The sequence below is a fragment of the Lontra canadensis genome, unplaced genomic scaffold, assembly GCF_010015895.1.
Source record: "Lontra canadensis isolate GAN:19392208 unplaced genomic scaffold, GSC_riverotter_1.0 scaffold15, whole genome shotgun sequence".
Taxonomy (NCBI): domain Eukaryota; kingdom Metazoa; phylum Chordata; class Mammalia; order Carnivora; family Mustelidae; genus Lontra; species Lontra canadensis.
The window spans coordinates 9,153,232-9,175,273 of NW_022631009.1; the positions used below are offsets into that span (position 1 = coordinate 9,153,232).

Below are 22,042 nucleotides of genomic sequence, written 5' to 3' on the forward strand. Positions count from 1 at the left end.
AGTTGCTTTATCTGAAAGTCGTTTTAACAATACTTCATTTATATGCATAACGGAATACATATATACACACACATATATATGCACTTATCCATCTAAATTTTCATTTTATCTTAAACATATATAATTTTTAACTTTAATGTTTATGGTACCTTCAGGATATTATGGAAATATGCCTCCTTGTTTCTTGTTATGTTTCTCAGTAAATAATATCCATCATATGCAAATTCTTATATTTAATGTTTTCTACTGAAATTATATTTTTCTGAAATAAATACCTACCAGGCATTATATATAGGAACAACAAGGCTTAATCAATTGAGTTTTTTGGCACACACAAAAAAATAATAATTAAAAAAAACAGTATACCTACAAAATATATTTTGTATATTTTAGAAGTTACCTTAATGTTCTTCTGTACTGTTGAACTTAAAAATGAGGAGAATGAATAATAAAGGTTATATAACTTATGAATAATATCAAAGGGATGATTAGTGAGAGAATTTAAAATTACTTCATGTACTTATGTAGCATGAATATAGTAATAATTGTAAATACCTCATAACTATATTGTACACATTCAGACTTTGATATTTTAAAGGTTCTTTCATTTATCTCATAATAATTTAAACATTTATGGTACATACTTGGTCATCCAGATGAATAAAGAGAACAATTTGGAGGGCTCATGTAATCTATAATTTTGAAAGATTAAAATATGCACATCGCCCCTATACTTCTGCTTCTTGCTAAAGCTTGGCTAAATATATCCTGGGAGACACAAAATAAAATAAAGTGGCCCTGAACTCAAGAACTCACGTTCTTTTGAGAACGTGAAAAACCCAAGATACAGTGTTGTTGAGGAAAAATTAGAAGTCCGAGTGAGGGATACATTTCAATCCTATCTCTATGACCTGAGACCAGCTACTTATCTTTTTATGAATCTTGTATTACTCTTTACAGCTGGAAATGTTAAATGAGATTATAACATTTCCAAAGCTCCTTTCACTGCCTCAAACATGGTAATTGCAAGATTTAGCTCCCTTCCCTTTTTCTAGATGGCAGCAAATAGATGATAAATGGAAAATTATAAAGAAACTGTAAGACTTTCATACCGTTTGAAACTTTTCACTATAACTTCACAAGACTGTCTCTCCATTCAAAAGATTGAATCATAAGAAAAGTTTGCAAAGAGATATAGTCAACCTGCTCTGTATTCAGAATAACTGGAATTCTGACTGGTTTATAGTGGTAATTTTTACGCAGCCAAAGCCTAATGATCTCCAGAAATAGGCAGAAGCAGTTCTTTGAAGTGTAATCTAGAATATAATTCATATTTTAAAAGTCACACCTATTTACACCATAGGCAAACAGGTAGGGTCAAAGGAGAGCCTCCAATTCTTTTTTTTCTTTTTTTTTTTTTTTTAAATAAATAAAGGCTGTTCTAGAAATAAGCATAACCTTTCTCAAAATCAGTTTTTCTCAATCCAAATATATAAGGGCTCGTCTCATACTGCTTGTTTGTGTGTTTTTGTTTGTTTGCTCTTCTCAAGCATTTGGACATAACGAGTGTCCTGATCCCGGAATACCAATCAATGCACGGCGGTTTGGGGACAACTTTCAATTAGGAAGTTCAATTTCAGTTATTTGTGAAGAAGGATTTATTAAAACCCAGGGAACAGAAACAATTACATGTATACTTATGGATGGAAAAGTAATGTGGAGTGGACCCATTCCAAGATGTGGAGGTAAGTGAAATGGCCAGGGAAAATTATAACCCCATCATAATTGTGTACTGGAAACCATCACAGGGAATGCACCATTTACCAGGACTGTTGTAATCTTTATCATAAAATATTACTTAATAATGTGCATTAGGCATATTCAGTTAAGCAAATTACACTTAGTGTTTCATGTTAAAATAAAATTTTAGAAATAATTTTAGAAGTCCCCTTTTAAAAAAGGAACTCATCAAAAGATATACTTTAATAAATGGTAAATCGTGGTTGTATGTAGATATTCTCCTTATAGAGTTATAGTTTAGTATGCTTTATAATTTCTAGTCATCCTCTTTCATGGGATTTTAACTATTCACAGTTTAAACATTTAGTTTTCAAAAATGTGTTAATAACTGGGCACCTGGGTGGCTCAGTCGGTTGAGCGTGCAACTCTTGGTTTCAGCTCAGGTCACGATCTCAGGGTTGTGAGATCAAGCCCGAGCCAGGCTTCTTATTCAGTGGGAATTTTGTCTGAGATTCTCTCTCTCTCTCTCTGCCCCTTCCTCCAGCACTCACTTGCTCTCTCTCAAATAAATAAATCTTTAAAAAAAAAATGTGTTAACTGTCACGGCCAGTGTGACAAATCGACCAGGAAAACGTGAGGACTAAGAGGATGGTGAAAAGAAATTAAGAGACAAAGAGATGGGGTCAGGAGGGACACTGAAGATGATGTCCAACAGTGCCAATTTTATTCCACATCTTACAATCATTTATAAGGCAGACCAGAATAGGAGGAGTAATACATCAGTACCTAGTCAGATGACCGCAGGTTTCTATAACAAGTTTACATTGACTACAAGCAAACCTTGTGATGCCAGGTAGTTTCTGCTAAAGCCATTAGCAAGACAATCAACCAGGGAGTGGGTTATGGGAGGTACAGGAACAACAAGGACCAACTAAGAATTCATGACCCTGACCACATTGTTCCTTTCTGTAGGGGGAGTGTGTGGGAAGTCACTAGGCGAGCGCAGGACACATAGCACAGACCCTTTTCTCAGTCAACTTTCCCATCCTTAACCTTGTAAAGGTGTCTGGACTTTGAAGGAGACACAAGTCAGGGCCTGGTTTGATCCTTGACTCCAACCATGCTGTGGCCTCCAACAGTTAACAAAGATTAATTGAAATAAATAAACTTATTCTAGAGCAACCATTATTTAAAATGTATAATTTTTGTGGGCATAGTTTGCTAAACACTGTTTTTCAGTTTTGATTTGTTCAATAAGATATAGTTAAGAAAGTTCAGGGCAATATATACATGTATGTAATGTGTGTGTGTGTTTGTGTGGGGTATGTGTGTATGCAATGTTTGAAAGTTTATATCTTTGAATATAGACACTCATATAAAGTCACAAATTATATTGGAAAAGAAAAGATGATACTACTTAAAAATAAAATATTTCAAGTATAGTATTTCAATTTAGAATCTTTAGGAATGTGTGTATGGGGTGTGGAGCTTCAATTTAGAATTGTCACAATATGGGGTGCCTGGGTGGCTCAGTTAAATTTATGCCTTCAGCTCAGGTCATGATCCCAGAGTCCTGGGATTGAGCCCCAAATTGGGCTCCCTAATCACCAGGGAGTCAGCTTCTCCCACTGCCTCTCTTCTGCTGGTGTGAGTTCTTTCTCTCTGTCTCTCTTTCTCTCTCCCTTTCTCTCTCTCATGCTCACTCTAACCCCCCCTCTCTCAAATAAATAAAATCTTAAAAAAAAAAAATTGTCGCAATAAGAATTAACTTTCTGTATTGTGCTTTTCTCCTTCGACAGCAGTACCTAAGACTACATATGTTTTTTTTATTTAAAGAGATATGGAAAAACTTTTACTAAGGAATAGATAGATGAACCAGAGCCATGAAACCCTTTAATAGATCACCATGCAATAATTAGGTGATGATTTTGAAATAGTTTCTTCTTTTTCTTGCTTTCCCAATTTTTCTTTTTACCTGTGTCTAAACTCATAATGGAAACTTTTTTTTGTTGTTTTTTTTTCAATTTCTAGGTGATAGAGAATATTTAATATATAATCTTCAGAAACATAACAGACTTCATTGACTAATATAGCCATTACCTATAAATGCTGCCATTCATTGAGTTGAACATTTTCAGAATGTTCTGTAATGAACTAACCCAGACCATGCAATTTTGTTTTCCAATTATCCCCTTCAATTAGCACTTCCCTCCTCTACTAATCACTTTCTCATTTGTAATATCAGGGGGCTGAACTAGATGACTTAATGGGTTTTTTTCCAAACCCCAAATGTTATGGGCTACCCTGGCCATGGTTATGACTGTGCTATTGTGTTAAAAAATAATAATAGTAATGGAGTTGCACAGTAAAGGGCTGAAATAAAAAAAAGAAAAATGTAAAGTAATGTTCATTTTTTCCCCCATTATACTTTGACCCTGAGCTCACTAATTTTTTTAATCATAGTTCCTGACCCGAATTTGGGGAGTCAGTCAGGAAAGCCTACATTAGTATTTGAAGGAAAGTAGGAGATGGGGGAAATTTTGCTTCGGGCAGAGGGAAGGTTACTGGTTTAATGTGCTGGAGTGGAGGATAGAGGGCCAGGGGTTCGATGAATAACCAGAGGGGGCACAGAGCATGGCATGCTTTGTAAATGATATTAAATGGATTAAAATTATCCTGTGACCAGCAGAAAGCCATTCCAGCTCAGAAGTGACGTGCTCCTGCCTCTCCTCTGGGAGTTTTATACAGTCCCGTGGGCAGATGCACAGACCATTTCTGAGGAATTGCTGAATCTGGTTGGATCCTCCCCTGCCTAATTTGGGTGTTGGTTTAGAAGCAGCTTGTTTCCTAGCTGAATGGGGAGGTGAAAATAATAAACTGGACATCAACAAATCATTTTGTTGATTTAGTTCTGAAGGGATCCTAAAGAGAGCTTTGTGAAGTTTCTAAGGGAAAAGATTTCTTTTTTTCTTTCTTTCTTTTTTTTTTTTTTTCTGGATGTGTGAGTGAAGTTACATATACTTGGCTCACCTGCCAGTTTCTGGACCTAACCCCAATGTGGGAACTGGGTCCTTAGCTAAGGATAAGGTTAGAGACAGGGAAGGGAGACTCGAAGTGGGCTGGAAGCCATCTTACTGTGGTGCTTGTCAGGTCACCTGTCATATCCCAGGCCATGTTGCTAGGCAGTTTCCATCCAATAAAGCAGACCATTGTCAACTCCTATATAACTCACTCTGGCGAGTTTAATTTCTGAGACTCTAAGTAAGGTTTGTAAGGATTTCCTTTAGTTTTAGTTTTGCCTCAGTTCTACTTAGACATAAACAACAAAAGCCTGATACTAGCTGAGAAAAGCTGCTGCTGCTTCTTCACTAATGTGTCCTTTTGGTGTTGTTGTTGTGATGGGTCCATAATCAAAGGAGCGAGACTGATGCAAAGCGAAGGTCAAGCAAAGCTTTATTTTGTGTCAAGCATTGAGAATCAAACCCACCGGTTGGGGCTGCCTCTTACAGAGAGAGCGACCCCTCCCTACCTTACCAACTAACTTTCAAAGGGCAAGGGCCATGTGGTTGAGCCTGGCCATACACAGGTGGCCAATGAGAGTGCAATACACAGAGAAAGCTGCATAGTCATGTTAGGTCATGCACAAGTTACCAGTTGAATCACAATTTACCCTATAGTAGATATTTGAACTAGCCTATCACCTTGGTCAGAATTGGCACCCAAAAGGCCTCCAAAAGGCAGGGCCCACACTCCTTGGTAACTAGGGAGACAGTATGTGTGCCCCACTGATTGGATGTCTCCACCTGGCCTGACCCACCCTTGTATTTGGGCTTTGTTACCTGGAACTGGTTTCCTAGAGTTGCTATTAAGTAAGTCCCCTGGCGGTGGGGGGGAGGGCGGTTTAAGTTTTACTGCATAAACAACAAAATGGCTGTTCAACCAGGATGGAACCGCTTTGGCTAAATAGGCCCTTACAGTTGATCTGTTTTTAAACACCCTTCTCCCTCCATCATTCCCCAAACTGTCACACAGCCATTCCCACCGACACACACAAAAAACTATGTCTGGAAGCCCTCTCTTCCTGTCTTCTTTGTCCTTTAGACTTCCATACTTTGACAGAAAAGTTTTACTTATTATTTATTGAAATTTATCTTTTAGGGCACTATCACAGCCTACAATATAGGCTTCATGTTTTAGCTAAATTTTTTTATCATTATATTAAATACTTTATATGGATAAAATACTTACATGCATATGTTCTGATTAATACAGATAACTATTTATATTTTAGTCCATTAATACAAAACCTTACCAAATTAAATGCATTGTTAAAAGTTACTCAGATGTATGGATTGCTGTGTTAAAATTAGAAAGTGATAGTTGTTTGTTTCAATCAGGATTTATAGAGCAAAGGAAGTCAGTATAAAGTGTTTCAATAACAAAACACAATGCTTTAACCTCTTTAAAGATTTTCCTCTCCCTCCACACCCCACCCCCGTCTACTTCAATTGTTTAGAAGGTTAGGTATATTGGCAAATTAGTAATCCACCCACATCAACCAGTCTTCAACCCTAAAACTGTGGAAAATCTTTGAAAAAAAAATGAAAGGAAATGTTTTATCAGTCTTGGTCCTTGAATAAGGATTGGTGAGAGGAAAGAGAGAAATGAGATCATAATTTGTTGCAGTTCTATGATCCCAGAGCTGAACTTGGATTCATTTCAGGTAGCTTAAATGCAATTGTTGAACAGAATTGGGTTATATATTTTATTCACTGACCCGAAGTTCACCACTGATGCATTAACTAAGGATAGATTTAGGCTATCTTTGTGAAAATTTGAACCTCTTTCTCTAGAATGGGTTGATCAAATTTCCTCATGAGGAAGAAAGATTAGAGGCAATCTAAAGCCTTGCAGTCTCTCGTTTTGCTAATGGAAAACAAACTACTATAATTACTGTAATCAGCATTGAAATCATTCACTTTGAATTCCACAAACTGTTCCCCTAACTCAATTTAGTGACAATCAATGACTTCTTCACTTACACTTAGACTGTCACCTGAATATAACTGGCTGTATGTAGGGCCAGTCTCTGCATGGTGTCTCCTTCAAAGATATATCCTACAGCCATGAATAGTGTAGATGGTTATCATAGGTCTACTTTAATGGTCTGACATAGGGATTTTCATGATGTGCCATGAAAGCTTCCTAAAAATCCTCTTCCTCTGTCTCCACCAGTTTCCCACTCATAATAGCTGCATAAACACTTTCCCTCTTTTGCCCTGTGGTCCCCTTAAGACCCCTCTTGGCCTCATATTCATTTATTTTTCCACATAGCCCAAACCCCTGTTGGGTACCTGTGAGCCTCCTCACTGAATTCAACCCTCAGGAAGTGCAGTTTTCTTTTCAGAATATTTTCCCTTGGATTTTCTTCTTTCCATACTCTCTTTCTTTCTCCTAACAGGATCAGAATTTCTCTCAGGGGCCCCTGAAGGCATTGTGAGGCTCACTCTGTTTCCTTCAAAGTCCTTTCTTTCTACCAGCCTAGGTGCTTATAAATTTGAAAAAGGGGGAAAAGGAGCTCAACATTACTGTGTTTGGATTTATTTCTCTCTACACCTGGATGTATGAAAGTATCTTCTGAAATATGGGTCTGATGTTGCTTTGCCTTCGTTCTTTATCTCAAGGGAGTAGTGTGCGACTAGATTTCCTTCACTGTACAAAGCAATGCAAACTGGAGCCATCCCTAAAACTCAAATCCTAGAATCCTTTTTCTCAGTAAAATCCCAGAATATTTCTAGTTTCTGGAATGTTCCTTGTGAACATTCTGAATATTCTGCTATATAGAAGACAAAATTCAAGGTATAATATTTGAATCAGAGAGGTTTCCTTATTGGGCTTTGGGAAACTCCCTGGTCTCTGGCCACCATATTCTGCTGGTCCAAATGCCAGCTCCAAAATGTTGAGACATGCTTGCCTTATTTTCTATACCTCAAATGATCTGAGCATCATTGGATTCATGAGTCCCAGGGTCCCTGTGTGACTCAGCTGGTTAAGCGTCTGCCTTCGGCTCAGGTCATGATCTTAAGGTCCTGGAATTGAGCCCCACTTCAGGCTCCATGCTCAGTGAGGAGTCTGCTTCTCCTTCTACCCCTCTCCCCCTACTCATGATCTCTCTCTCTCTCTCTCTCTCTCAAAAAAAAAAAAAGATATAGATACATATCTCTATATAGATATACTATATAAATATGTATATACTATATAGCTATATATATACTATATATTTGTCTATCTCTATATGTAGATATATATATATATATATATATATATAGATATATATAGATATAGATATATATTCATGAGTTCATGAATCTCTGTAGTAGGGTTCATGTGTGTGGTCATTTGGTCTATTGGATGCAAGTCCACTATAACCTGAGCTTGTAATATACAGGTGCTTCTGATCCTGCCATCTGTTCGTACTTTTCCCTAGTGGATGTCTTGTTTTTAACCATTTATAAAGAGATTACCACATACCTAGAAAATGCCATTCTGGCATTTGCACTCAGCTCAGATTCTTTTGTATATTCATGTTCTCCAGGGTGGTGAGCCTGACTGCCATTAGATGGTAGTTTTGATGGATCTGAGTCCACAAATATTACCCAATGCCCTTTGCTATAGATCAGGAGACATAACTTCAAATTAGATGGGCTACATAGGACAAACTGCCCTCCTAAGGGCAAAGTGTGATTTCTCACTTTTCATAGAGACATGATTACAAATAAATATTTCTCTATTTAATATCAATAATAATAATAATAATAAATAATACAAGAACGATATCATTGACAACTGATGACATTATTCCCATTGGCTCTCACAGTTCCTTCATGCCCCCTAGAAAAGAACATTTTCCAAGAGGAAAATGGCTTGAACTAGTGATTACTAAGGTCACTTTAATTTGAAATCCAACAGTAGCAATCAATCCCTTGGGGAGTGTGTCAGGCCAATGGAGCAGGTCAGAAGATATATATCAACCTCTCCATTTTGAGAAAGGATTCCAGTGTCTCAGGAAATTGGGTGGCCTTTGGACTTACCTAAGAACCACTTTCCAGATAGCTATACCATGAAAAAGTGTTTTGAGTTTCTCCTTTTTTGTGAAATTGTGTAACATTTTTCAAGTCCAATCCTCTAGCACCTAAAGAAGCTGGTACATCCTATTCTGTGAATAAAGCACTCTCCCCAGATTGTCATTTCAATCTAGACTAGTGTCTATAATGTCCTTTTATCTTTTCATTGGAATTGTGCTCATGTCTGATTCTTTTTCACCTTTTGGCACTACATTTTTTTTTTCTAATAATTTAGCTGCTCATATGGCTCAGTTGTATGGTATGATTTGATTCAAGTGCACTCAGGAACTATCCAAGTTATTCAGGAAGCATTAATAAATAAGAGAGATGTTTGCTTTTGTTTTTTTTTAAGAGTTAAGATATGAAAATTTTATGCAGTACAGTAAATAGAAAGCTTCCCAAATACCTTTCTAAGCCATCTCTTCCCTCATCCTCCCATTGGAGGGAATGGCTACATATAAAAATCATCATCCCCACCATCATCATATCTCTCTCTCATGCTTACAGTCACAGTCCTATCATCACTAAGCTGTTCTCCATCTTCCTATTTCCCTGTCTCAGCCCCATGCCCTTGCTTACATGTATGTAGCTCTTTTCCTCCACGTTTAACCCTTAGACTAACACAAGACCTACTCATTCCACTGTGCTCTGCACCCAGGAAAGATTAATTCATCCCATTCTAATAATTTCAGTTGAGATTTTTTCTCATTGGAAGGTTGTTAAATACAGTTCTCTACCTCATTATAAGAAATTATGTATTAGTTTAAAAAAATGAATAAGGAGAAAGATCGAGTTTTTGACATATCTTTTCAAGCTATTCTGAGTTGCATATCTACTTTATAAATGCCAGCTTCCGTATTTGCCAGTAATAAACCAGCCACCAAATCCCAAAAGAACTTGAAAAAGATACCATGCCATGAGACTTAGAATAAAACAAGAAAGTTCTCTTTCTAGATGTCAAGAAGTGAGTGCTAAGTCATCTAGAGTTTTCTGTTTTAGAAAGCAAGACAGTTGACATAAATTAAATCTCCTATCTTTGTTGCAGTCATAGAAAGAAACTGTTCCTGGGTATGAGGATTTATTATTCATTGGTGAATGTCACTTTTTTAAAGCTACTGAACTCGACTCTTATAGACTGAAAGATGAGAAGGATTTATTTACAGACCAAAAATGAGAGTTGGTTTAAAATGTATTCAATATTTTGTTATAAGTACATACCATTTACTTTTAAAAATCTAATGGTTCTTAATACTTTAAAATTATTATTATTTAACTATTTATGGAAAAATAAGTTAAACATTCTAAAAATCGTATGCTTTATTAAATTTCATTTTATTAAATATACGACTCAGTCTCATTTTAGTCTCTCTTCCTGATTTCTCCTCACCTCAATGATCTCTGTATGTTCCAGAGCTAGGACTAGAATATTTTCCCCCTCTCTATTTCCACTCATTCTATGGGTAACTGTCACCCAGTCTCTAACATTAAATAATATCTGTGTGCTGATGTCTCTCAAATTTACATCACCAGTCTAGTTCCTTGCCCTGAAGTCCAGAGTCTTACATTTAACTTCCTACTCAACATCTCCCCATAGATGTTTAATAGGCATCTCAAACTTAACCTGCCCAAAACTGATCTGCTTTCCCTCTGTCACTCCAAACTTGATACTGTCACAGACTTTCACCATCATCATTAATAGCACTCCATTCTTCCAGTAATTCAGACCAAAACTCTTAGAGTAATTTCTGATTCCTTTCTTTCTGTTATAACCATAAGCAGTCCATCAGGAAAAAACATGTTAGTTCTACCTTTGAAATATATTCAGAACTCATCTAGTTCTTACTTCCTCCACTGCTGACATCCTGGTCCCAGCAACCATCCTCTCTGGCCCAAATTACTGCAAAAGCCTCCTAACTGGTCTCACTGTTTCTGCCCTTGTCCCTATTCAGTTCTGTAGAAACAATTTGTTGTCCCAGTCACCTGTGCCTATTGATTAATATCTTCTTAGTCATTTCTCCACTGGGACTCAGAAGGGTTCTGATGCATGTACACTATCTGTATCTCTCCTTATTTTTACCTGGGTTTTATCTCCCCTGTTCTCTCTGCTATAGCTAGCAATGCCCTCTTTGATCTAAAGCAATCCCTTCAACAAAAATGGAAATAGAATATTGGCCTTCTAGATTACATGGTCATGTTCTTGAATATAATTAAGATATAATACATTCATTGGACTGCTTTATAGATAAAGAGGATTACATTTAATGAAATACACTGGAAGAGTCAGATGACTGCTATTGGCTCAAAGCTGTTGATTTAATTAAGACACTAAGTTAAGACTAACTGAAAGAGAAGTTCCCCTTCCTTGTGGAGACTCATAATATCCAATAATATTATAACTGTAACTTCCCAGGCTGACATGAAAAACTTTGGGAGCAAAATGACTGACAAAGTATAGAGGAAAATTTTCTTATAGCTTTGGTATTGGTAACTTAGATACCCAGCTAAGGAGAAAAAAGTCTCAATACCCAATCTATAAAATAATAACAATAATAAATTGAAGTCCAGATACCCCTTTCATGGCTAATTGTGTTCTAACTGATTCATCTCTCTCAATCATAATCTCAAGCACCCCACCTCCAATTTATATAAGCAGCAAAAAGAAAGGGAAATCAAGATCTAGATCTATCTACCTATCATCTATCATCTACTTACCTGTCAATCTATCTGAAACCATTGAAGTCAAAGTTGCTCAGTTTTTCATTTATCTCCCTATAGGAAGGAGGATACTAGTCTTTTTCTCTGCAAGCCAACCTGAGGGGGAGGGCTTCAGAAGAATCCCTCAGAGAAAATGGAGTTGTCTGGCAGAAAGAGGAATGAGAATCCCCAGGTAGATATTTGATTATACAGTATAGTAGTTGCTGATCTGTCTTCTGTGCTGATTGAGCAAGAGGAAGAAAATCGGTGAAAATTGACAGATTGAAAAGAAGGAGAGCTGTCTAATTCAAACAATTTGGCAAGTCAGTGATGTGAATTTCCTATGCATCAAATGAATACCAAAGAATGTACCTGAGCTTGACCACCAAGTGAAGGAAAGCCAACAACCTGAGACCATAGGGATTACTTCCAGGGGTGGGAATAAGGAGGTGACTGGAAAAGGTTGAGTTTCTCCTAGATCAGGGAATTATGCAGTGAGAAGTCACCCTTAACCTGCTCTTGGGCTTTCCAAAAGACTCATTTATTATCATGGAGAACAAACATTTTCCATATCCAACAAATGGAAAGCATTAGGGAAGAGTCAGGGGTAATGAGGGATACAGCAATAGCCAGGAAAGGACTGACAACACAATCTGTCCCATCCCAGCCCCAAAAGACCACAGGCAAGAAGACATAAAAGAAAGAAGGAGATAAGATGGGGGGAGACTATTCTAAATGCTGAAGTGGAATGAGGAATGAATCAGCAAGTACAAGTCCTCCATCAGCACACTCCTCCCCATTCTCCAAGCCTCTCCAGCCAATGCTCAAGGAGGTATCTTGGGTAGATGTGTGGAGAGAATAAGATAAAAATTTCGTTTTGGATTGGACCAAGTTTTTTTAGTCCTGAAAGTGATGAGAAGATTAGAGGATCTGTTAAACATTTATTTAAGGAGGTGGAGATTTGGCAGTGCAGTTTTGAAGGCAATCATTGGAAGGAAGGGAAGGAAGTGGGGAGGTAAGAAGGGAAGGAAAGAAGGAAGAGAGGGAGGGAGGGAGGGAAGGAAAGAAAGAAGGAAGGGAGGAAGGAAGGCAGGTAGGCAGGCAGGAAGGAATAAAAGAAGGACATGATAAAAAGAAACCCATTTCTGTTTTTGTTCCATCAATTTCAGAATGTACATAAAATGTGTACTCAAGCAAGAATTTCTTTGCCCTCAGCAGAGAACTCTCTGCATAACCATGGCTAATTCTTTTTCCTACCTCTCTAATGGGATATCTGAGAAAATTCCTTGAGTGAATGGGATAGGACTGAAGTCCCTGGAGAACTCTTTGGAGACAAGACTGGATCAACATGCCTGATGAACCTTCCCTTTGAGGATAAGGGGTTTTCTCTTGAACTCAGTTAGCCTCAAAGGATTGGAAACCCTTCACATTCACAGACATTGCATTCTCTTTGGAGGCGGTTCTTCTGAGGGAGCAATTAAAGTAACAGTCTGATGCATAGATCAGAATTTATTTGTGGTTCTCATTGAGAAAATGTGTATGCATCTAAAAATAGACCCCACTTTTAATTACATGTTTATGTAGTATTAAATTCCATTCTCCTGGAGGGCTACCATAGGGAAACTGATACAGTAGCAATCTGCGGGGTTTTGCTCCCACTCTCTGCAGAGCTGAGTCTGGGAGAAGGGATGAAGAGGTTATGGAGATGAAAGATGGCACAGAGCTGTGATCATTTCTCTGTAACCCTGGCCCTTTAATTTGTATGTTTCTGGCTTCCTCTTATTATCCTAGATTCAGATCTGACACATTTCTCATAATTTTCTTTGAAAAATCATCCAGTGTGCTGAGGTTAAAGAGTCTGTGATTACTTACCACACCTATCCATAAAGCAAGTTCAAAAAAGAGGGACAAGGATAGAACCCTCCTTGTTTGATAATCCCTGAGATGATATCTGGATTTTATCATGCTCAGCTCCCCAGAAAGGCTATCTATCAGACAAAATGTTAGAATGCTCACTTTTTAAATTCACTTACAGCCAAACCCCTGAGATCAAACTCCGCTCTTCCCATCCCCAACTCCCCTCTGAGCACCTAACTGCCACTTCTCAGATGAAAGAGCATCTCCCACTGTGGAACACTAGAATTCCATAGCATTTTTATTCAAGGGAATTTTATCTGAATACAGTCTGAAGCACTTTTGACTCTTTCATACAGGTCTTAAAACATACTGGGTATTTTGAATTTGTCCCTTCTACTTAAAGTAACACAGAAATGAGTCAGCACTCCAACGCAAATTATTTATAACAGACTTTCTTCAGACCTTAGAAAAATAAAAATAGATAAATGAACTATGTCTACTTTATATTTATCAGGTATGCCCTCTTTTTATTGTTAAAAATGGGGGGGGTGAGTGGTTTAAAGACAACAGTCTGTATTTCACTAGCAGATGCAAATCATGTCTTTATCTCAGGAACCTGAGATATTATCCAGGAGAATCTTGAAGCTACAGACCAGCCATATCTTAGGTTTTGTCAGTGTGGTCTATGGGCTAACAGCAGCAAAATGGCCTGTGAGGTCAGGGTGGGTGAGGGTTTGTTAACAGTGCAGCTTTCTGGATCCCACCTTATAACTACTAGAAGTGCATTCTGGAAATCTGCATTTTAGCAAGTTCCCAGATGCTCACTAAGGTTTAAAAGTCTTCAAAAGCAGATATGATTGCATAAAACCAAAAAGTCCTCTCCTTCCTCCACAAACTATAAGCTTCCAAAAACAAAGAACTACTTGACTTTCCCTCCTACTCGTTCGTGTTTCTCACTTCCTGTCTCTGCTCTCTGTCCAACTCCTCTTATCTTCTATTCATTGTTTTTTTAAATTTAAATTTACTTCTGACAAAATCACCTCCAAGAACTCCTTCCCAATGTCTCTAGGATGTTACCTGTGACTTCCCTGTGTTTCCAGATGGCCTACCAAGCTCAAGCATGTACTTGTTCTGCATGTTAGCTATGCCTATCTTCTGTGTAGAGTGTGTGTCTCTTGAGGGCAGAAAAAATGTCATATAGGTTTATTTTTTTAATTTCAGGACCTAGCAGAGTATGTTATATATAGCAGAAACTATATATGAGATGGATTAACAGAAGGAAATAAAACAAAGTTTTATTACATGCTCAAGAAGGCCCTAAAGAAATGAGCAAGACAGATTATGTACTTTTTATGCAAACATTCTTTGAGGAATTGACAGGACAAAGAAAAGCTTGGGAGCTTCAATTGGTATGAAATTCTAACCAGATTTTAGACCACAAGAGTAAATCAGCAAATGAAATAACAAGGGTTTTTTACTCAGCCTCCTTGGCTCTAAATTTCCCATCTCTAGTGTTAAGGATATCTCTCTACCTCCTGGTATAGGAAAGGTACCTTTCATGTGAGAGATTTATTTCCTGCTTTCAAGGGGACAGAGAAGGATCTGGATGGCCTTTTTGTACAGGTTTTCTCTTAAGTAACATTTATTTAAAATAATCAATATGCAAAGTGGTCCATCTTGGGGAGGCTGGCCTTGGCCCCACCTATGCAAATTATTTAAATTCTCTGCACATTGATGTTCTTATCTATAATAATAGTATGAAAGTGGCTGGATTTCTTTTTTTTTTTTTGAGCATTATATAAAATAATCCAAGGGACTTTTCACATAGTTCCTGGCACATAGGAAATATTCAAAAAATATTAATTGGTTAAAGTAATACAAATACCACATAGACACATACCTGACACACAATTGTTTACTGCATGACTGAAATACAAATGAGTAAATGATGAATAAGTGAATGAATGAATGAATGAATGGGATTTTGAAAGTACCTTGTCTGGTCTTGATCTTCTTTCTGTTTTGTATATATTCCAGTTTCCCTTATTCAGGCAAGCTTAGTTATTGTCTTTTACAGAACTCTGTTAAACTGTGTTGCCTTTATACCTAGAGGTACATAATGTTATTTTAGTTGTTAAATGTTTAAGTATTTATTACATTTTAATAGCTGCATATTTATTTTTAGGCATTTGGGGAAAAATATAAGTCATACATAAGCACTATGATTTCACAGACATTTTTATTTAGAGTAAGTTTAAAAAAGTCATTGAAGTTAAAATATAAGTGAATCTATTTAAGAAAATTATTAATTTAATTTAAGAAGTATATGGATATGACAAAGTTGTAAGCCACTAACTTTTTATTCCTTTTATAGTTAAATTTCTCTTTATAAATTCAAACATTTGCTACTAATATTATTATTAGTGTTGAAGTTTTAGAATATAAATGAGGTTCAGTGGGGTGAGGTTTGGAGCCCATGACCAAGAAAGAATTCTTGAGACATCTTTGGTGCAAAATGGTGGTTTATTAAAGCACAGGGACAGGACCCATGGACAGAAAGAGATGCTGCATTGGGCTTGTGAGGGGCAGCAGGTTATATACTGTGAGGTTAGGGGAGGTAAGGAAAAAGGGAGGTTTCAAAAAGAGCTTTCATATGCTGAAGAGGACCTACAAGATCCCTGAGGCCTTGAGGCCTTGCCATTATCAGGTTAAGATTGCTTATCCCCTCTAGCAAGGTATTAACAAAAGATGGGAAATTCCTGGAAGAATGTCACACCTGTCCCACCCAGGAGTGAAGGGGTGGTGGGAGATTGTAGGGTGTCAGCTTCTGTTTTGGCCTCAGCTTGCCTTCTGTCCCAGTCAGTAGTTCTTTGTTCAAAAGCTCTTGCTCTTTCTCTGTCTTTTTCCTGTATTCTATTCTGCTTTCTGCTTTGGGCAGATTTCTACATCTCTTTTCTCTACATTTGACCTCGCCTTATTTTTTTGCTTGCATTTTGGCCACTCCATACTCTGCTGCTGTTGCTACACTATGGCTTGTCCCTGTGCACAATTCCCTGCCATGTGCCTCCTAGTCGCTGTGACCACGAGGCTTTTCCCGACTGACCTCCACTGACCATCTGTCTCTTCTCTTAGGTTTCGCACCCTGTTGGGGAGTCTGTTCCCATACTTTTGGAATGATAAATTTGGACAGTTTCACCCTATATGAGAGGGAAAGAAGCTGCTTCAGAATATGTTATAAGTAGGGTCACCTTCAGAGAAGTCCTTTCAGAGAACAATCAGTAACCACATTTTTATGTTCTCCTTTATTCTAAGGGCCCCTCCTAACTGCCTCCCTCCCACTTCAGATGGAGGAACCAACTAAAATGCTTCTGGGTACTTTACTTTTTAATCCTTTATGGTCTGTTACTCAGTTGTTAATTTTATGACTGATTACCTCTTTTGATGATAATTAGACTGAAGTGCACAAATACTTGTCTAAAACAATATGAGTCCATGACATATTAAGGATTTCTGTCAGAGATTTTCCATATTTCCAGGAACTTCTCTAAGATACTTTATTCTCTCTTTTAAAATATGGTAATTTAAGTGGCTATTATGCACATAATTTTATTTTTGAAATACATAATAACCCTACAGGAAACCTAATTATGAGTCATCGTAACAAAGAGGAGTAAATAATCCACATGAAAATGGTCTCCTTTGAAAGCTTTTTAGGAAAGAAAATTAAATTCTACGAAGGAAGAAAATCTAATTTTATATGTTTTGGGAATTTTTTTGCATGCAAATAACAAATTTTGGCAATTTCACATAAAAATATTTTTCTTAACTGGATATTTGTAGTAATGTGTGATTCCTAGGCCAATTTATAAATATTTCCTATTCTATTGGGGTTACATCAAATTATTTAAAAAATGCTAATGAGTAAAAATAGTGTCTGGAGCAATAGCTTTTAAAAATTTTGCAAGGTAAAACAGAAAGAAACAAGTAATCAACACAGAATATAAACACATGGGATAAAGTTTAAATGGAGTGATATAGAGAAAATAAAAATATAACAGGAAATCATCAGGAATGGTCTCTATTATGTTGGAAAGTTAATACAGTATATATTTGATCTTTTTCTTTTTTCTTTCCTGAATAATTTTCAGTAATTAAATACTCTTTGCTCCATTTTTGTTTTCCGTGTGTACTTCCTGAAGGTACAGAGTAGGCTAAGGTAGCTGGGCTGCAGAGTCAAGTAGGTAAGTTCAGAGTCTACGCTAGAATTGAAACTAGATTATGCAGGACCTTATTAGTCAACACAGAAAGAAGCCATTGAAGGGTACGGTCTGATTTGTGGTTGGGAAACAAAAGTACTCTGGCTATAGCATGAAGGATAGTTAGTGTGGATGAAAAGACCAGTTAAAAGGGTCAGTTAGTGGGTCACCTGGGTGACTCAGTCAATGAAGCATCTGCCTTCAGCTCAGGTCATGATCTCAGGGTCCTAGAATCGAGTCTCACATCAGGTCCTCTGCTCAGTGGGAGTCAGCTTCTCCCTCTCATTCTCCCTCCCTCCCCCTACCTTCAAATAAATAAAAAAAAAATCTTAAAAAAAAAAAAAAAGATGAGTTAGGAAGGTTTGTTGGAAGGATGAGATGATGATATGATAATTTAAACTAAGATGGTGGCTATAGAGATAGAGAAACAAGAGTGAGCTTGAGGATGGCCTGGATATGGGAGTACATGAAAAAGATTATGGAAATATGAAAGATGCTTACCTCTAGCTTCCTGGCTTATGTAACTCCATGGATGGTGATTTCATTTACCAATACTGGGAAATAATGGGAGAAGACTTGTTTTGAGGTCCTGCTTTGTAAAAAATAACTTGAAAGTACTTTTAAAATTTAGTAAGCCTTGTGAGCTTTGGGGAGTTGCTCTTCTCTGGACTTGGTTTATTTATCTCCAAAATGAGGTGTTTACACCAAAAGACCTAATCAGTACCTACTAGAATTACAATATTGTCACTACGATTTCAATTGTGTGTATATTTAGAGAAAAGCAGAAAATTATATACTGGAAGCGATAAGCTGAAGATTTGAATCTAATGTTAAAGGAAAAGAGATCAAAATAGATGTCTAGGAAAGGGAATGGTATAATGAAACTGTAATTTGAAGGATATTATTCTGACAGCTGGACTGAAGCAGGAGAGAAATCAGCGGATAGGAAATCAGGAAAGAGGCTGAATCAATGAAGACCCAAATTGTAGTAGGGACTCTAGAATAAGGAAGATTAGAGTTTTAGACAGTGTGTAGAATGAATTAACAGTATCTGCTAATGTAAGTCAGAAAATAAAAGAGAGAAACTAAAACTGACAATTTACAGTGTTTTTAAGCCTTGAAAATGAAAATGGAGACACAAGAATGCACGTAAGGGATATTTTAGGACACTTGAAGATGATCAGTTTATCTGACATGCTGTGTGTGTAGCAATGCCATATTTCAGAAAGTAAATTACTCTTTCTAAGGAAAATTATCACTCAGTAATAGGACCAGATGTAGCTTTAACTTTAAAACATTATTAAATAACGTTTTAAAAGTACGTGCAGAAATTCATTTAAAAAATTATAGTTGGAGGGGCGCCTGGGTGGCTCAGTGGGTTAAAGCCTCTGTCTTCGGCTCAGGTCATGATCCCAGGGTCCTGGGATCAAGCCCCGCATCCAGCTCTCTGCTCAGCGGGGAGCCTGCTTCCTCCTCTTTCTCTCTGTCTGCCTCTCTACCTACATGTTATCTCTATCTGTCAAATAAATAAATAAAATCTTAAAAAATAAAAAATAAAAAATAAATTATAGTTGGTACTAATAATAATCTCTGCTACTTGTTTTAAACTTCTGTTCTTACTCGTTCTCTGATTTCATATTTTCAGCTCCATGTGGTGGCCATTTTTCAGCTCCCAGTGGATTGATTCTCTCCCCAGGATGGCCAGGATACTACAAAGACTCCTTGAATTGTGAGTGGGTGATTGAAGCTGAACCTGGACACTCTATCAAAATTACATTTGAAAGGTCTCTACAAATATTTTTCTACCTTTAAAAAACTACAGATTATCTAAAAGAATAGTTGGCATTATCCATTTTATTTACCAAATCAATGTATAATTTTAATGCAATAGTTGATTTCTGTGCCTTGAATCCTTCGGTTTGTCCCTTTTAACCTTTCAGGCTGCTTTCAAGTTAATTTTCTATTTGTTTAATGTTCTGTCAGTACTATTGAGATATGCAAAATGGACCTTTTTTGCTTTATATACATATGCTTTATATGCGTATGCTTTATATACATATATGCACTACTGAGATAAGAACATGTGACCTTTAACTTAATGAGTTTACTTGTCCTGATTTTAAAGGGCCTGTGTGTTCTGCTGTATTTTGAATGGCAAAGTGCTATAAACACATTTGCATTTATACTGTAATACAGCCTAAAACACTCAAGCACACCACCTGCATATCTATACCCTCAAGTCCTTCAGAAAAATGGCTATGTCAAATTAATGTGTGTTAATGATTGGCCAGTTGAGCATTTTTTTCCTAGGAAAAATAGTTTTGTGATCAAATAATCTATGCCACGAAAGATTACAATATTAAATAGTAAAAAGTTAAAAGACTGAAGCTTCCGGTCTGTGATTGAATCACTATTTATAAGCTGAAATGGAAATATGTATATAATTTCCCAATTATATTGTCAACTCCCATCATCTTTCAATCCCTTTATTTAAAAAAGGAAACTTTGTAAGCATTATATTCACATAGAAAATATAAACATAGCAGAATTATACTGATGATTGAATTTTACAAATATAACATGATCCTTCCCTAATTCAACAAGTTCTTCATTGAATTAATCTATCCATACTAGTGTTAAAACTCAAGAAGAAAACAAATTCTATTTGACAGCTGTAAAGTATTAAACATTTCACATGAGGCCATCCTACCTTACTGTGGCTTATACAACTTTACTACAACTGAATTAGTTTGCTATGGCTGTCTAATAAGATACCACAGACCAAGTGGCTTAACCAACAGAAATCTATTTCCTCACAGTTCAGGAGGTTGGACGTCTGAGATCAAGGAAGGTGTCAACAGGATTGTTTCTTCTGAGGCCTTTTTCTTTGACTTGTAGTTGGCTGTCTTCTCCCTATGTCTTCACCTGGTCTTCTCTCAGTGTGTGTCTGTTGCTGAATTTTCTCTTCTTATAAGGAGATCAGTCATGCTGGACCACCTGTATGTTCTCATTTTACCTTAATTATATCTTTAAAGGACACTTCTTTAAATATAGGCACATTCTGAGGTATTAGGCGTTAGGACTTCACATATGAATTTTAGAGGGATATAATTCAGCCCATAACAATGACTTACACATTTTTTTAAGTTTATATTTAGAATACTTTGGCAGAGTTTTTTGTTTTGATGTTGAAATCATACCGTTTATTCAATGATATAGCCTGTGTTGCCATAGCAGTTTTAGTGAAAAGCATATGATGTATTCAGAATAAAATCTTCATCAAATAACAGTGTTCCATGAATGTGGGACCCAAATTAACCAAACTTAATTTAATTCTATTTGGTTTGGATTATGTAATATAACATAATAATATTGATTATATCATTTAATAATTTAAAAAATTATATTTATTCATGTCAATGAGAAATTTATTGCATATTTAATTTGTTAAATTTAGCATCACACTTGAAGGATTAGCATATTTTTCTATCATAACTGATTCATCTTAAATAAGTACATTATTATAGGTACAAGTACATAATTTTAATACTTCCTGTTTTGGACATAACATTATTCTGTATGAGGTATTATGGTGTTAAGACAATCGAAAATTTATTACACTCCCATAGTTTATAACATCTGTCACCCATATATTTCTTACCATATCATTACCCTTCAATATCTAAATAAAAATACTTGAGCCTCATCTTATATGCAGAGGAAAGTGTGGGCTCTCCTTAAATTTCAGAACTTCTGGGCTGCATTTGTTTACTTCTGGCTCTGAAATCCTGCTCTTAGCCTCATCTCACTTGTGAGCTCTGGAGGCTGCTACCCTCCCTCAACTCCTTATACTGCTCCTTATTTGTATCACTGTCCTTCCTTCTCACAAAAACCTTAATACAGGGGATAACCAAAGAGGATTACTGCACTGTCTTAAATTTTTCCTGGTAATCCCCATCTCAGGAATGATTGTGTGTATCTCTCCAGTGCCCTCTCTTATCCCAGACTCTTCACTGCCTCTGGCCTTGTCCACACCCAGGATCTTCAACCCTTCTTCTTCTACCTCTCAGTACTCCTTCCAGTATAAAGCAGGATAAACTTCTACTCTTACTTTATTATGCAGAGCAATTTAACTGTTTGTTTCTGTGAGCTTCCAAGTGGGTGATGTTGGGGGTTGGGACTGGCGGTGGATTTTGTTTTTCTTTACAAACCTTCAAATTTAGATTTTTTCCCTTAATCAAAGATTAATGTTCTCCTAAGAATTCACTCTTCCTCCACCTCCCAGCTGACTCCAGGGGTAGACAACTTTAAAAATAGCTTATTTTCATTATTTTATATTCAATTTAAAGCCACACATAAGCATAAAATGGT

General features: G+C 36.7%; 1 protein-coding gene across 2 annotated transcripts in view; it reads left to right on the forward strand.

Moving 5' to 3' along the window:
- CSMD3 (CUB and Sushi multiple domains 3) overlaps positions 1-22,042 on the forward strand; it is a 1,221,727-nt gene that overhangs the window by 790,525 nt on the left and 409,160 nt on the right. For both annotated transcript variants that reach the window (XM_032858445.1, XM_032858446.1), the window contains 2 exons: positions 1,551-1,745; positions 19,317-19,455. In XM_032858445.1, the coding sequence (XP_032714336.1) occupies positions 1,551-1,745; positions 19,317-19,455 (334 nt within the window). The remainder of the gene's footprint in view (positions 1-1,550; positions 1,746-19,316; positions 19,456-22,042) is intronic.